The 14,958-nt window shown below is 52.7% G+C and overlaps 1 protein-coding gene across 1 annotated transcript in view; it reads right to left on the minus strand.

Moving 5' to 3' along the window:
- The window catches only part of MMP11 (matrix metallopeptidase 11), a 32,451-nt gene extending 18,603 nt beyond the window's left edge, over nt 1-13,848 (minus strand). Inside the window, exon 1 of the mRNA XM_077835166.1 lies at nt 13,639-13,848. Coding sequence (XP_077691292.1) covers nt 13,639-13,848 — 210 coding nt within the window. The remainder of the gene's footprint in view (nt 1-13,638) is intronic.
- Between the last annotated feature and the right edge of the window lie 1,110 nt (nt 13,849-14,958).

Below are 14,958 nucleotides of genomic sequence, written 5' to 3' on the forward strand. Positions count from 1 at the left end.
GTCACAGGAGCATACAGCAAACTCCTTCACGGCTGCTGATGCTTGGATTCTTCCCTCCAGAGGCAGTTACCGGGTAAGGGAGATATCCCTCGGCCACGTTAGAAGCAAGACAGACGGGGCAAGACGCTGAGGGGAGGGAAGCTCCCTTTATCCTGAAGGAATCAGGGTCATTGGAGCCGCCAGGCTCGACTCATTTGTTTCCTTTAGTTCTCTAGTTCCCTGTGACTTAAATGGGACCTCGCTGTGCTGACAGACTCGCACAGCCCGGTCTCGCAGGTGCCAGCAGACAGGCCACCCCCTGCATCACCCAGCCAGGGACCTTACGGTCAGCGGGACGCGGCGCTGGCTGGTTTTCTACGGATGGAGCTGCAGTTTAATCCCACAAATTGCCATCTCTGTTCCAGCACAATAGTTCCATTCATGTGGGCTGTAATGAAGTGTGAAGCCCTTGGCATTAATTCCGCTATCATGGCTAACATCTAGATCACAGCACAGTGCCCTCTGGTCCGGACAGGCTGCAGGGACTGACACAGGAACTTGGCAGGTCACGTGAAGGCACATGGTAGTCTCGCCACTCATTGCTAGCATTACTCCGCCAGCCCGTCCTGCCCTGTCGCAGCCAGCCAGACGCTCCTCTAGCTCGGTGGCGATCACCTCCTGCTGTCCTTGTCTGAGAAACCAGACTCAGGTCTCATAATGAGCTAATCAATCTTACATCCCAAAGCGCTTTGCACGCTATAGCAATCGCCCCAGCTCCGGGAGGCGGCAGGTCAGCTGCTGAACAGCACCCAGGAACACTACGCACGGCCCTTAAGCCCAGGCCACCAAGAACAAGTCGATGGTTTCTGACAAAGAGGAGGCGGGGGACGCAGGTGCGGCCTGTCCTGATCTGTCCCCGGGCACTCCTCTCACACCAGCAGCTCACAAGAGCAGAGCCTTACCGAATAAGAGGTTCCCAGACTTTTACAGCAAGGCTGGTAACAAGATGAGCTGTCAGAGTATCGCTGTGCTGCTCACCTGGGATGCACACTAAGGACTCTGCGGCTGAGTCCAGGACAGCCCCCGACTGATGGGGCTCTCTCTTTGTCAGGCACCGTGCAGGCTGCACCAGATAAAGGGTGCTCACCTCAGACGCCGGGGCAGGACCTGCTACGCAGCAAGGACAGCTAGAGATGGAGGTGTCTCGATTCCACAGGCCCAGAAGGGACCCTGCAAGGAGCATCCACGGGACTGGGGCAAAGGACAAGTGCAAGGGGGGAGCCAGTGGATTGCACAACAGAAATGAGCCCCAGTGGTGAGTGGCCTCTGGCCTCAGGGCCCCTCGTGACTGGAGGACATGTGCAGTCATGGGCTGGTTAGATTAAACAGTGACCTGCAAAAGAGTTTTACCCATCTGCGTTTGTGCCCTTCTGACATACAGAGAAGGCCTGGAATTTTTCCCACCTGCTTGGTTTTTTTTGTTTTTTAACCTTAGACGTATTAGGACCATCCCCCATGGTTTGCCCTTGCTTTGCTGGAGGAGCTGGTGGGTCTCTCGATGGCAGGATCTTGTTAGCTCCACTTTTGCAAGTGCTGGTGGACATGGGTGGTGGATGGAGCCCCCCTTCAGGGAGGCTAGCCCACCCTCCCCCCCACCCCTTCCTCCCAAGGACCCCCCGAGAAACCCTGCCCCGTGACTGGAGGACCCCCAGACCAGCTGGGACCCTGAGCTCCCTCTCCCCCTCCCCAAGGCCAAAGGAGCCCCCAGCCATGCCGCGGCTCCCCTCCTAAGGCCCCAAGCTGCTCCGTGAGCTCTTCCAAAGATCCTGAGCTTTTTATATACGCCATGCAGGTTCTGGGGTGGCTGAGGAGGCGGTATGTGTTATTTAGCTTCCTGGATTCATCAGTAATCCCTCTGGAGTCCAGGGAGATCATTCATGAGCCCAGGAAGCTGAGTAGCAGATACCACCTCCCCAGCCTCCCCGGATCCTGCCTGGGGCATAACAATAAGCAAAAACTTCCCTGCAAACCCCGCAACCAGCGGCCACGGCAGGCTCAGCCTGCCCTGGCCTATTATACCTGCCGCCTATGCTGGTGGAGGCCATCATCCTGCCCTGAGCCGTGTGGGGATAGAAACACCTGAGCCCTGTCGACATTATCGGCCAGATGCACACTGGTGCCGGTCCAGAGACCGAGAGGAGGCAGTTTGTCTCTCCCCTATTCCGGGGCCGATTTGGCTAACTTGTGCCCTGTTGCAATGGGCCACTGCAGCTATCCAGAGCCACTGGACCTCTGGGCTTGCCCCCAGCCTTGCCCCAGCCCTCCCGGCTCTGACCCCACCCTGACCTGCCCCCTGTGCACCTCTTCCAGGCCTCAGAGCACCCTGCACTGCTGAGCGAGGGAGGCCCGAAGAGCAGCACGGAGCTGACAGAGTTGGCTCTGCACATGGTATCTGGGCCCCTGGTGCAGGGTGGCTCCCTATGCACTGGCATAGAAGGGGTAGAGAATTCACTGCCACAGCCTATCTGCCCCATTGCTGGAGCTGCCCACGTGTTAGCACAACCATCGGAAATTCCCTGGAAACCACCGGCGTTAGCCACAGCCAGACACGCAAAGCTGCCCAGGGGCTGGCCGAGAGGCTGATGCCATTTGCCACGGAATTCTCTGGAGACTTTTCTAGCCAGAGATAAGAACCTACTTGGCTGGACTCATCGCTCTGGTCACCGAAGACACATCCCTGGCCTGGAGCCTCTCCAGGGGAGAGAGGTGGCTCAGGAAACACGTCCTGCTTGTCGATGTTGGATTCCACCCCCTACTGCACTGAAGCCATGTGCCGGGCAGTATGGGCTCAGCCGGGCTCGCTTTGTGCACTGGAGCAGGGATGGGGTAGAAGACCCGACTGTCGGCTTTGATGTCACCCTGTCTCCTCTTCTGTAAACCATGATCGCTCCTCCTGACCTGCAGCTCCATTAGGAGTGAGTGCTGGGGCTGGAATGCTGCTGCCAAAGCCTCTCTTGGCGGCTTCACTTTCCCGAAGAAAAGCATTAACTACTTAGTTGTGTCGGTGCCTTCCCTCCCCCTCCCTGATCTGGAGGGGAGATAAAATTCCAATGGGCCAAAAGGAAAGAGAGGCCATCACAGCTGAGGAGCCAAAAGCTACTCCTGGAGCCTGTGAAGGTGGAGCCTGGGGCCATGGAAATCAGTCTGGGGAAGGGAGGACCGTGCATCACTCTCAAGCAATGTCTGCCAGCGAGCCTTACAATCCTCCCTCCCGTGGGGCTGCTGGCTGGATTGTGAGACCCTTAGTCATGTCTGGGGGAGTGCCTTACTCCGCTAATGGTCCTGCTGACTGCCCATGGGATAGGTTGCTTCTCACTATCAGGGTGGCCCCAGGAGTCTGTCCTGCTCAGGACATGGTGGGAGGATTTATGCAGCTAATTCTCATTGGCTTTTATAGGACTTTCCAAACCCTCCCACAGAGCACAGACAAGAGCCCGCTAAGAAGGGGATATTCATTGCCTGGGGTTTGTGAACTGATGTTTCCCAGCCAAGGGAACAAGACAAAGGATTTGCAATATGGAGTTTGAGTGACTATCCAGCTGTCTATCCCATACTGACGAAAGCCCCGAGTAAAAGCCCTGGGGACACTAATGAGCCAAGGTCTCTCCCTTCCGTAGGTATTTCTCCCTCCTGGGGCAGGCTGGAATGATACACACACAGGGCTAAGCAGCACATTGGGAGGGCGGCCTCTGAAAAATGAGCAGATTCCCAGCAGGCAGTTGGTTGACTGTGAAACTCCAGCCCGGAATGAGAGGGGGAAAGGTCTGATCCCAGGGGACAGCAGACAGCCCCGCAAGGAACAGATTAGACTGCCTGCTCCGTTCTCCCAGGCTTTGCACGGACATCACCCCGGGCACACTGCAGAACATGACAGACATCACATGAGGCCACGTGGGAAACAGCCAGCCTCCCCGGTCAGTGTCCCATCCACATTCACGAGCTGCAATGGACCCTTAACCTCTCCAGCTAGGGGCAGGGCAATTGTCCCGGAGCTGGCTCCTGTGTGTAGAGCTCACAGCGTTCTGCATGTGGAGGTCAAACACCATGCTTGGCAGGAGGCTGCAAACAGGGCAGCCCAGCCACAGAGACCCAGGAGCAGCAGCAAAGCAGGACATTTTCGGTCAACAAAAAACTTGACAACAATGAGGCTACCGGTGTGCAAAGCCCACTGCCCGTCCTGCTGACCAACACCCTCTCATTGGTTCCTTGCGGTCTCCCACTGGGCTCTGTCTTCTACTTAGACTGCCCTCATTGGGGCAGCGTTCATTGCTTTGTTCTGGGTTTGTACAGCGCCTTGCACAATGGACCCCAGGTGCCACCACAACACAGATAACACATTGACATTCTTGTTCCCAGCCAGCTGAGAAGGGCTAACTATACTGCAATCCTGGCTTAGATCCGTTTAATATTGGATACGACTCCTACTGGGGGGCTATAACCTGCCCTGCAGGGGAACAGGCTCAGCTGGTTTCTCTCCCTCCCCTCCATCACTTACATTTGTGATCCCACCTTCAAGGTGGAAAATCCAGTGATTTGCCCTCATCCAAGGAACCTGAGAGCTCTCCGACTGCCCAGCCTTCATACTGGCCTTTTTTGACATACTTCACTTCCTGGCATGGACTACCCTGACAATTAGGAAGCTTTTCCTAATTTCTAACCTAAGTCTTGCTGCAATTTAAGTCCATTGCTTCGTGTCCTGTCCTCAGTGGTTAAGGAGAACAATTTATCTCCCTCCTCTTGATAACAACCTTTTACATACTTGAAGATGTTATCATGTCCCCTCTCAGTCTTCTCTTCTCCAGACTAAACAAACCCAATTTTTTTAATCTTCCCTCACAGGTCCTGGTTTCTAGACCTTTAATCATTTTTGTTGCTCTCCTCTGGACTTTCTCCACATCTTTCCTGAAGTGCAGCACTCGGAACTGGACACAATACTCCCATTGAGGCCGTATCAGCGCCGAGCAGATTGGAAGAATTACTTCTCATGTCCTGCTTACCCAACTTCTGCAAATACATCCCAGAACGATGTTCACTTTTTTTTGCGACAGTGTTATATTGTTGACTCCTGTTTAGTCTGTGATCCCCTATAACCCCCACATCTTTCTGCAGTACTCCTTCCTCGGCAGTGGTGTTGTAGCCATGGTTGGTCCCGGGATATTAGGTGGGTGAAGTGATGTCTTTTATTGGACCAACTTCTGTTGGTGAAAGAAACAAGCATTCGAGCTCCACTGCTACAATGATAAACAACCCCCCTGCCCCCCCACACACACCTTTCACGATCCATGGGTCCTACACATGCCTATCACAACATGTGGTCTACCACATCCAGTGCACTAAATGTCCCAATAGCAACTATGTAGGTGAAACCAGACAATCACTGCACTCTCCTATTAACTCACACAGGAAAGCGATGAAAAGCAAACCACTGCCTCACCTGTGGGTGAACATTTTTCACAAAGCGATCACACTATAACTGACCTATCAGTCCTTATTGTTGCAGGGAACCTGCACAGAACTTTCAAAAGGGAAACCTGGGAGCTTGAATTCATAACTTTGCTAGACACTAAAAGTCATGGACTGAATAGAGACAGTGGATTTATGGCTTATTACAACAATTGATAACCCACTAACAACCTCCCCCATCTGCTTCTCCCCCTCCTTTCTTCCCTATGACTGGAGGGGTGTTAACAGGCCACTTCACCTTGAATGGTCCCTTGAAAGATGTGTTAACTACTTGCATTAAAAAAAAAAAAATCTATTCCATCTTGTATTTAGCTGTGACACTGGACATAAATTTCCCAGACCTGAAGAGCTCTCTGTAAGCTTGAACACGTGTCTCTCTCACCAAAAGAGTTTGGTCCAATCAAAGATATTACCTCACCCACCTTGTCTCTCCTTCCTAGGCCAGCATTTCCCATTTTGTATTTGTGCAGTCGATTATTCCTTCCTAAGTGTGGCACTTTGCATTTGTCCACATTGGATTTTATCTTATTTCAGATCAGTTCTCTAGTCTGTCAAAATCATTTTGACTTTTAATCCTGTCCTCCAAAATGCTTGCAATCCCTCCCAGCTTGGAATCATCTGTAAACTGTATAAGTGTACTCTCTAGGCTATTAACCAAATCATTTATGAAGATATTGTATAGAACCAGACCCAGGACAGATCTCTGCGGGACTCCACTTGATATACCCTTCTGGCTTGGTTGTGAACCATTGATAATGACTCGGAGTAGACTTTTCTAACCAGTTGTGCACCTGCCTTACAGTAGGTTCGTCTAGACTATATTTCTCTAGTTTGTTTTTGAGACGGTCATGAGAGGCAGTATCAAAAGCATTACTAAAGTCGAGATATAACACAACCACCACTTCCACCCTATCCACAAGCCTTGTTACCCTGTCAAAGATAGGTATAAGGTTGGTTTAACACCTGTTCTTGACAAATCCCTGCTGATTTGTAAAGGTGTTACTTATCACCTTAGTTTCTTCTAGGTGGTTACAAATTGATTGATTGATTATTTGCTCCATTATCTTTCTGGGGACCCAAGTTAAGCTGGTTGGTCTATATTTCCCTGGATTGTCCTTATTCCCGTTTATAGACAAGTACTATATTTGCCCTTTTCTAGGGCCTCTGTGTCACGCTGCTCATATAAGTACCTGTGTGGAGCACGCAGAGCTCAGCCTTCTGGGATAACCAGTTCAAAGCAATTCCCTCTGTCATTTCATTCATCTGATGGGCTTCGTCATGGCACAGACGCTATTCAGTAGCCACAAGAGCATTGCAGTTCACTGATCCCTTCCCAGCGGCCCAGGCCACCAGCTCTCCTACAACGGAGGAGCACTGCAGGACTCAGGAATCAGAACGACAGCCACCCTCCAAGAGCTTCCTGCGACACTGCCCTGCAAACCATTACAGCAGTCCAGGTCTTTCCTGCTGCTCCTTTCCCTGTGAGAGTGGGGACAGTCTCGTTCTCAACCAGCCCCCTTCTCTCCCTCCACGCTGTCTGTGCTGACCCAGTGTTTGCTGCTTCCTTGACTGATCCCATGGATACTCTGGCCACTGGAGGGGTGAACCTTCACAGGCAAAATCATCCTCCTTTAGGACCAAAGAGTCCGCACTCACAGGCATTGTACTTCTGCACTTGCCCTCCTCCTTCCTCTCTCAGGGGAGGGGGAAGATCCCTGTGTCTTTACACTCGCAAGTAAAGCTATTTCCTCCCACACTGTAGGGTAAGAAATTGCTGCCATCCGTTCCCAGGTTCTTGTCTCTGTGGTTCTGCTCCAGGACAGCTGCCTCCCACTCATTCCTGGGGTGTGTGCACGGCTTCTTGCTCCCGGGAGTGGCAGCACCAGCCGTGATTCAAAAGAAGAACACTCCTATTCAGTAGCACTGATCACCTTTGCCCCCCTGGGTTTAGCAAGCCCTTCCTCTAACCCGGAGCGGGTTGGGATTCCAAAGTGCTCTGAAGCTACTGTTTAGCAGTAAAGTTCTGCTTCCTCACAGGGAGTCACTTCCACACTGAATCAGGGCACCTCAGACACTGTACCAGAGTCCATGCTCGCTAATGCTACCAGAGAATCACAGCCACTTCATGGCTGAAAGGGACCATTATTCTGTGATGTAGGCCAGCCCCTGCTTGTTTTGTGGTGTACAGCACCCTGGTAGCTCTGCCCAGTGGGACCTGTTAGGCCCTGATGTAAAGAGTTGCACAAAGAAAGTCAGCACAAGATATTTTATTGATCTTACGAAACCCGGAACAATGCATATTCTTGAATGCCATCTTCTGGCACCGAATCTATTAACTATTTACATATACACAGACACAGAGCACTCTCATCACAGGACAAGCCCATGTCATCTGGGCTGCATTCTGATCAACGTGAAGAGAAAGCCATCAGGAATGTGATGATGGGCTAAGGCAGGGGAAGATGCAGGAACAGAGCTCCTTGTACACACAGACCAAGGCCCCTCTCCTGCCATTCGCCTTAGGAATCCTCAAGTCCAGTCTCTCTGTGACCAGACTCTGTTTCCCGTTTATCTGGTGGTGGTTGTTGTTGGCAACGAAGAAAGAAAATGTTTATTTTTCCTAAGCAACAGGAAACCTGAAACACTGAGAACTGCAAATGTTTATGCCCACAGAGGCAGTGACGGCCTAAGCTGATGCAGAGGGAGGGCAAATTAATAAACTCTTCAGGGTTATTTTCATTAGCAGCCGTTTTAGTTATATGCAATGTTCCCTCTAATTTTTGACAGGCCGTGTGCGCAAAAAATTTCTTCTGTGCAAATGTTTGTGCGTATGGTGTTTCGCCGTGTGCGTGGGGTTTAGGATGTGTGTGCCCGGGCACACGAGCACAGCTTAGAGGGAGCCGTGGTTATGTGATAATTCAAGGCTTTGGTCCACCAGTGGCACCATTCCTGAGCAGGCAGCACAGCGAAAGCCTGTGGACAACCCGAGGCAAGAGTACTCACCAGGTACAAGGAAATAAACCCCAGGAGGCCTGGCTGGACAAAGATCTCACGAGCCCCTAGTCTGATGAGGCAGGAATCCCCTGAAAACCAAGAAACCCTCCCGGGACTTCGTGCAGTCCAGTCATAGTAGGGTTGTTTTTTACGCATCTGTAAGGTCAAAGCTAAAATGAAGCATCAGCTGTCAGTACATGCCAGGGACTGGGACCCACTGACCTAGGGGGCCACATGTGCAGGGACCCCCTCCCCCATTTATGAGGGGCATGTGCCAGCCTGGACCAGGGATTGCCACCCCCAAACCTATGGTGAGCAAGTACCAGTTGGGCCAGGGACCAGCACCCCTTATCTATGGGTAGGACGTGCCTGCCCAGGCCAGGGACTGGGATCCCCCAATCTACAGGAGCAGAACCCACTTGGGCCAGGGGCCCCTGACCTTTAAGCATATGCTGAGAGACACCCCCAAGTCTCTGGCCAACATGTGGAGATCTTCAGGCTCCTGGGAGGATGGAATGAAGAGCTGCATCTGTGAAGGCTCAAGAGTTCTATAAATATGCAGTGATTTTAGAGCATCTTCCTGACAGACAGGTTTCTATTTTACCCTTGCGTAGTGGACTTTTCAGTATGGCAATTCCATGAAGCGCAGCAAGGATGTTATACCACCGAGCTGATTAACAATATGATATCTGCACACACACAGATGGTGCATCAGAGTGCTGGCTGAAAATGTAAGTAATAAACCAGCCGCAGAGCTTCTGCTCACAGCAACAGCCTGAGAATTCCACAAGCTCTACCCAAGCCTGATTATTCTCATTTATTCTCGACAGAGCAAAGCCCTTTGATGGGTTCTCCAGGGAATCCACCATGTGTCCTCCCTAGACACCACCTGTTCCATCTGTTCCTCAGTGGCCTAAACAGTTAGGGATGTCTGCCGCAGTTTGCATACACTTAGAACAGACCTCTGGCCTCAGTTTTCCCTCTAAACTTGAGCCAAACCTAACCCACGCTTTTCTGAAGGTTGCAAATACTCAGGTGACTTTCATTTCCATGTGCCTTCTGGTTTAAGCCACACCCACAATCCAAATGCCCAGATCTCACAAGAACAACCTTTCTCGCTGTCCTGGCTGGAATGGGATAAAACCTGAACCTCAAGAGAAAGCTTGTTCTTGTGAAGTTTCCAGTCTAGTTCATAGACCAATGAGGCTTGGATAAGCCCATAAGATTTGGATACCAAACTTTGCTGCTCATCAGACCCACCGCTCTGAGCCTTTGGAGAATCCTCCACTCCTGTCAGCATTGTCAAAGAAAACCAGCCCCTCTCCTTATGCTACTTCTGTTACAGGGAGGAGAGGGCCAGGGAAGGTGAGGAATCTCTTCAGACCCCAGCTGACAACATGTTCCTGCCCAGAAGCATGAGGCTTGACGGTCTTTGCTGTTATTTTTATCCTTCCCAGTAGGACGGCAGATACGCTACTTTTCTTTTACTCCTACTCTCTCTTCTGACACCCCCCCCCCCCCAGCTCTCCCTTCCTGTCCACTTTGCCAGAACCCAGGTACTAACACAAAGCCTTCAAGAACTGCAGTTTGCTGGGGGGGGTGGGGGGGGGTGGGGTGGTGTGTGTGTGTGTGTGTGTGTGTGTGTGTGTGTGAGGGGGAAGGTGGACACTGCCAAAGCCTACACAACCCTGGAGTAAATGTTTACATGTGCTCTTGATTCCCTGCTGAAGTGGAGGATAAACATGTCTAAATTATCCTGAATGCTCATTTCACTATTTAAAGAGTGAAAACAAACAGCATATATCAACCTCTTTTGTAAACTTGGTCTGCATGGGGAGGGAGGAGCCTGCATGGGCCGAGCTACTCCTAACGTCACCCCCATCTGCTCCTGGCCCAGGTAGCTGCATGTCATGCAGCTATAAGGAAGCACAGTGCATTCCAGGTAGGATTGCTGGCTCTGAAGAGGGGAAAGTTCCAGGAAATGCCATACGGCTGGATTACACCAGCCAACTAGGCATGAGGCCACCAGTTTCCCCTCCCTCCCTCCCCCCCCCCGCAAGGTTAGTTTCTCAGTGAAACGCATTGACATTAATTTCCCAGAGGGGGCCTGAGCCAGGCCATCTCCAGGTGTTCCATTTGGTGTGCAGTGCCCTGAGAATTTGAGATTTTAGTTCTGGGGGTTTTAAAAGAACCACTGCAGATGGTTTGGCTTTTGCTCTAATTCTTGCCTTCCTCAGGTGCTAACTTCTAAATTTCCCCCACCTAGTTTTACCTTGTAACAAACCTTAACCCCTGAGCACCCCAACAGTAAATGGGGGTGTATCAAAAGCTATCAAACCTCATGCTTCAGGACTAAAAACTGACCTGCTGAGGTCAGGAAGAAATCCAGCACCCCCTCTTCCAACATGTCATGGTATGTTTTTGTACATTGTCTGGGTGTAGTGAAGCATTTTTGCCCTCCATCAAGAGGTCAATCCGGAAATCCCAGGTAACCCTGTCTTAATCTAATAACCAGGTGGCATCCAATTAAATTAAATGGCAACAAGATTAAATGGACACCAACTTGGAAAAAAAGAATCACATTTCTCTGAAATTTTGAGCCTACTATGGTTATAAGTAACATCTTCAATGACTGAAAGCCATCAGTGGTGGAAAGACGTGTCTCCTATTTCAGTTTCTTTACTTGGTAGATAGGAGAGCACCTCCTGTACGGTTAGTGTCACTGTTTGCACGGCATAGTTGGTGTCTCGCTTGCTGGAAAGATCCTTATAAACACTGGCAGGAGATCAGAAAATCCTTGTGGAAAGGGAACACACTATTTGCTAGTGAGGGAGGGTGCTCCACCAGAAAATGATTAAAAAGACCAAATTGCCGATGTCCCTTTAGAAACCATGGAAGTAAATTTATTTTTTGCCAAAAAGAAGCTGCCAAAAGAAGCTCTTGACCCAAATGCTTATCAGGATGCTGAAAAGGTGTAGCAATTGGTTAGGAATAATATGGAGATCATCCAGAGTTACTCTTGTTATATCAGGGTAGTTAGCAAACAGGATTCAGAATATTATAAATCAACAGCTGGCTGCCTGGGATTAAGGAGAAGCTTTTCTCACGGCCAGGTGGACTGTACTCACTCCCTTATGGGAGTTCTACCATCTTCTGAAGCATCTGGTATCGGACACTGAACAAGACGGACCACTGGCCTGATTTGGTATGGGATTTCTGTCTTACCAAGGCATTGTGCCAGCTCTTTCCCTCCCCGCTCCTTGCTGTGCTCCAGACATGCTGGCTAGTTTGTATAAGCCTCAGAAGCCTTTGCACTCCCTTGGCGGCAGTGAGTGGGGATCATGGGTATACGAGTGTGTGCGTGTGTGTGTGGGAGGGGGACTAGTCTCAGTTGGGCAGAGTTATATGGGAACCTTAATTTACACAGGATACTTTAAAACTAGGGCTAGCAATGCCTTCCTACAAAGCAGCCAGCATGGACCCCTGCTGGTCTCAGGACCCAGATTAGATGCACCGCCAGTCCATTCGAGAATGGGGATTCCTGGGTTTCTTTATGTAGCGACACCATGGGGTGGCTCAGGACCTCTCCCCATTTCTCCCTCCCCTCCCCCCCCATACCACTTCATGTCTCTGCAGGAAGGAGCAGGGCTCCAGATTTGTCAGTTACTAACTGTGGCTTATTGGCAGAGCTAGGGATCAACCAGTTGCTAAATGTAGTTGAAGCCCTAACACAGCTGGGGGCGTGCAAAGAAATGCATCTCCATTCAGCATGTGCGCTGCCTTACTCTTCATGGAGGCACAGCTGGGATGAGTTCAATGGCATTTTGTTTTGAATAATAAAAGTGCTTCCTAGGCCGAGAATTTTTAAACCAAGCTCCAGCCCCCAAGCAGATTTAACAGCCAAGTTATAAACCTCTCAGATGACAGAGCTTGATAATAAAACCATGGACAGGACCTGCGCTAATCCCCAGTGGTGCTACCGGGAGTTGCTCCGTCACCAGTTTAGGCACCAGGAAAACACATGCCTATAATAACCCAATTACACGCACAGCCCCAGTGTGGGCAGCACTCGGTCCTCCCCAGTCCCCCAAACTCCCCCCCACCCAGGCATCAGCACCTCCAATTGCCAACAGCCCCATCCCAGGTGACGGAGAGCCCTGCCTGCCGCTTCCCCCCCCGGCCTGCAGGTTTTATTCATCTATTTAGTTTTGTGTCCCCCTTAACATTTCTCGCTTTCATCTGGAACTGCCATCGCAGCGTGAGGGACGCGCTCTTACCAGGCAATGAATGCCACCGAACCTTTAAGGGGAAGAGTGGGGAAGGATCCCTTGTCATCTTCTAAACACTAATTACAGCAATCCCCACAAAAGAGGGCACATTTTAAAACTGCATCCTGACCTGCGAAAAGCCAGCATGCAGATTTCACTGCCCTGCAACAAAGCAGGAGGCAGCTGACATAACAGTAACGTGCCACCTCTAAAAACAAACAAGCATCTGCTGCTGGGGGGGACAACTGGAGGCGCTTCCCTGGGAGGGGAGAAAGAAAGAGAGGTGGGTTTGTTCCCCCAGCAGAACAGCCACCACCAAAAGTTTCCAGGCTCTTTTTTGGAGCAGGGAGGGGTTTGCCAAGGAAATGCCCCAAGAAAAGGGAATGCACAAAAGGCAAAACCCTTTAGGTCTTTAGAAAGAGCATGGAAATCCGAAGGGGCGCGCGGGGGGGGGCACACAAGAGCAGCAAAGCAAACCCGTGCCGCCAGAGGGGCTGTGACATTCTTCACCCAGCCCTGGGCAGGGTTTCTCCCGCAGCCGGCACGCAATGGGCAGCGGGATGTAAACAAGGCGAGGGGTGCCGTCCCTCCGGGAAGCGGGGCTCCTGTGTGAGACCGGTGTGGCCGAGTGGGGGCTCCGGCCAGCTGTCTGTCCGTCCGTCCAGCCCCCCCCCCCCCCACCGCGCGCACAGCGAGAGGGGAGGGCGGAGGCGGCGTTTGGCTGGAGGAAGGGGAGAGGGGAGATTGCGACCCAGGGCACAGAGGGAGCCGCATGGAGGCAAAGCGGGCCCGGGCAGCGGAGGGGTTAGTTAGCGCGGAGATCGGGGCCAGGGGGGCCAGGGAGACCCCCCCCGCCGCCGCCGCTTGTACTCACCAGGGTTTTGTGCCGGCGGGCCCCCCGCGAGGCGGGCAGCGCCTGGCCCCCCAGCAGCCAGGGCAGGAGGAAGGCAGCGAGCAGGGCGGAAAGCGGCGCCCGAGCCATCCCCGGCGCTGCCGGGACGAGCGCAGGTTGCAGGCGGGCTGGGGCCGGGGCTGGGGCCGGGGCCGGAGCGTGCCGGGGCCGGGCGCTGCCTGGCGCAGACATGGGGCCGGGGATGTCCCGCAGCCCCTTTTATACGCGCTCCTGCCTTTTGTTCTCCCTCTTCGAATTACACGGTTCTGGGCCGCCGAAGTGACACATCCCGGCGGCACCACGTGGGGCGGCGGGGGGCGGAATCCCGGGAGCCCGGCTGGAGCCAGGAGCAGGGGCTGCGTTAACTCCTTCCGCGCCGGGGGGAGGCAGACCCCCCCCACACACCCCCGCAGGGGAGCGCCTCCTCCCCCCGGCCACAGCGTTACACGGGAGCGGGGGAAGACCCCGCTGGCTGGGCAGGAAGGAAATCAGCCCTGCCTGGGGGAAAGCTGACGGGGGGGGGGGCAGGTGGTTCTCCCACCGCGATCCCCGGGAGCGCTGCTAGGGGGCATGGTCACCGTGGGGGGGGGTTGAGAAGGGCCCCGTTGCTGCTCGCTCGGGTGCCCTGGGAGCCTCCATGGCTCTGCAGTGGCTGAAGGGAGGTTTCAGAGGAGCAGGCGTGTTAGTCTGTGTCCGCAAAAAGAACAGGAGGACTTGTGGCACCTGAGAGACTAGCCAATTTATTTGAGCATCAGCTTGCGTGAGCTACAGCTTCGTGCATCCGATGAAGTGAGCTGTAGCTCAGGAAAGCTGATGCTCAAATAAAGTTGTTCGTCTGAATGGAGGTTGTGTCCCTCCCGGTTCCTGACCCTCTTGAAGTCACTGGAAAGTTGCAGCATTTGGAGCAAGGATTTAAATATCCTGGGGCCCCCCATCCTGCAGGGTGAGTGTGGGCGGGCCCCTCTGTCCGCACACAAACACTGATGTCCACGGCCCTTTGGGCAGGCACAGGGGCTGCTCAGGCGTTGTGACTTGCAGGATTGGGGCCAGGATGGGATCGGTCCCGGTTGGGTGACCCACGCCATCCCTGCCATGCCAGACTGGTCCCTACAATGCATTTGCTAATGTTTCGTTTTAAACAGGGCTCCTGCCACTTCCCCTGGGACACACTCGTCCCTCCCGGGCCGGTAGATCTCATGATTGTTATGGTCCCACTTCACTGGACTGTGGTACAAACAACACAAAGGCAGCATCTGCCCCAGAGACCTCAGAGTCAGTCGACATTCACCTTTTATTGCTTTC

This window comes from Eretmochelys imbricata, chromosome 15 (genome assembly GCF_965152235.1).
Source record: "Eretmochelys imbricata isolate rEreImb1 chromosome 15, rEreImb1.hap1, whole genome shotgun sequence".
NCBI classification, from domain to species: Eukaryota; Metazoa; Chordata; order Testudines; family Cheloniidae; genus Eretmochelys; species Eretmochelys imbricata.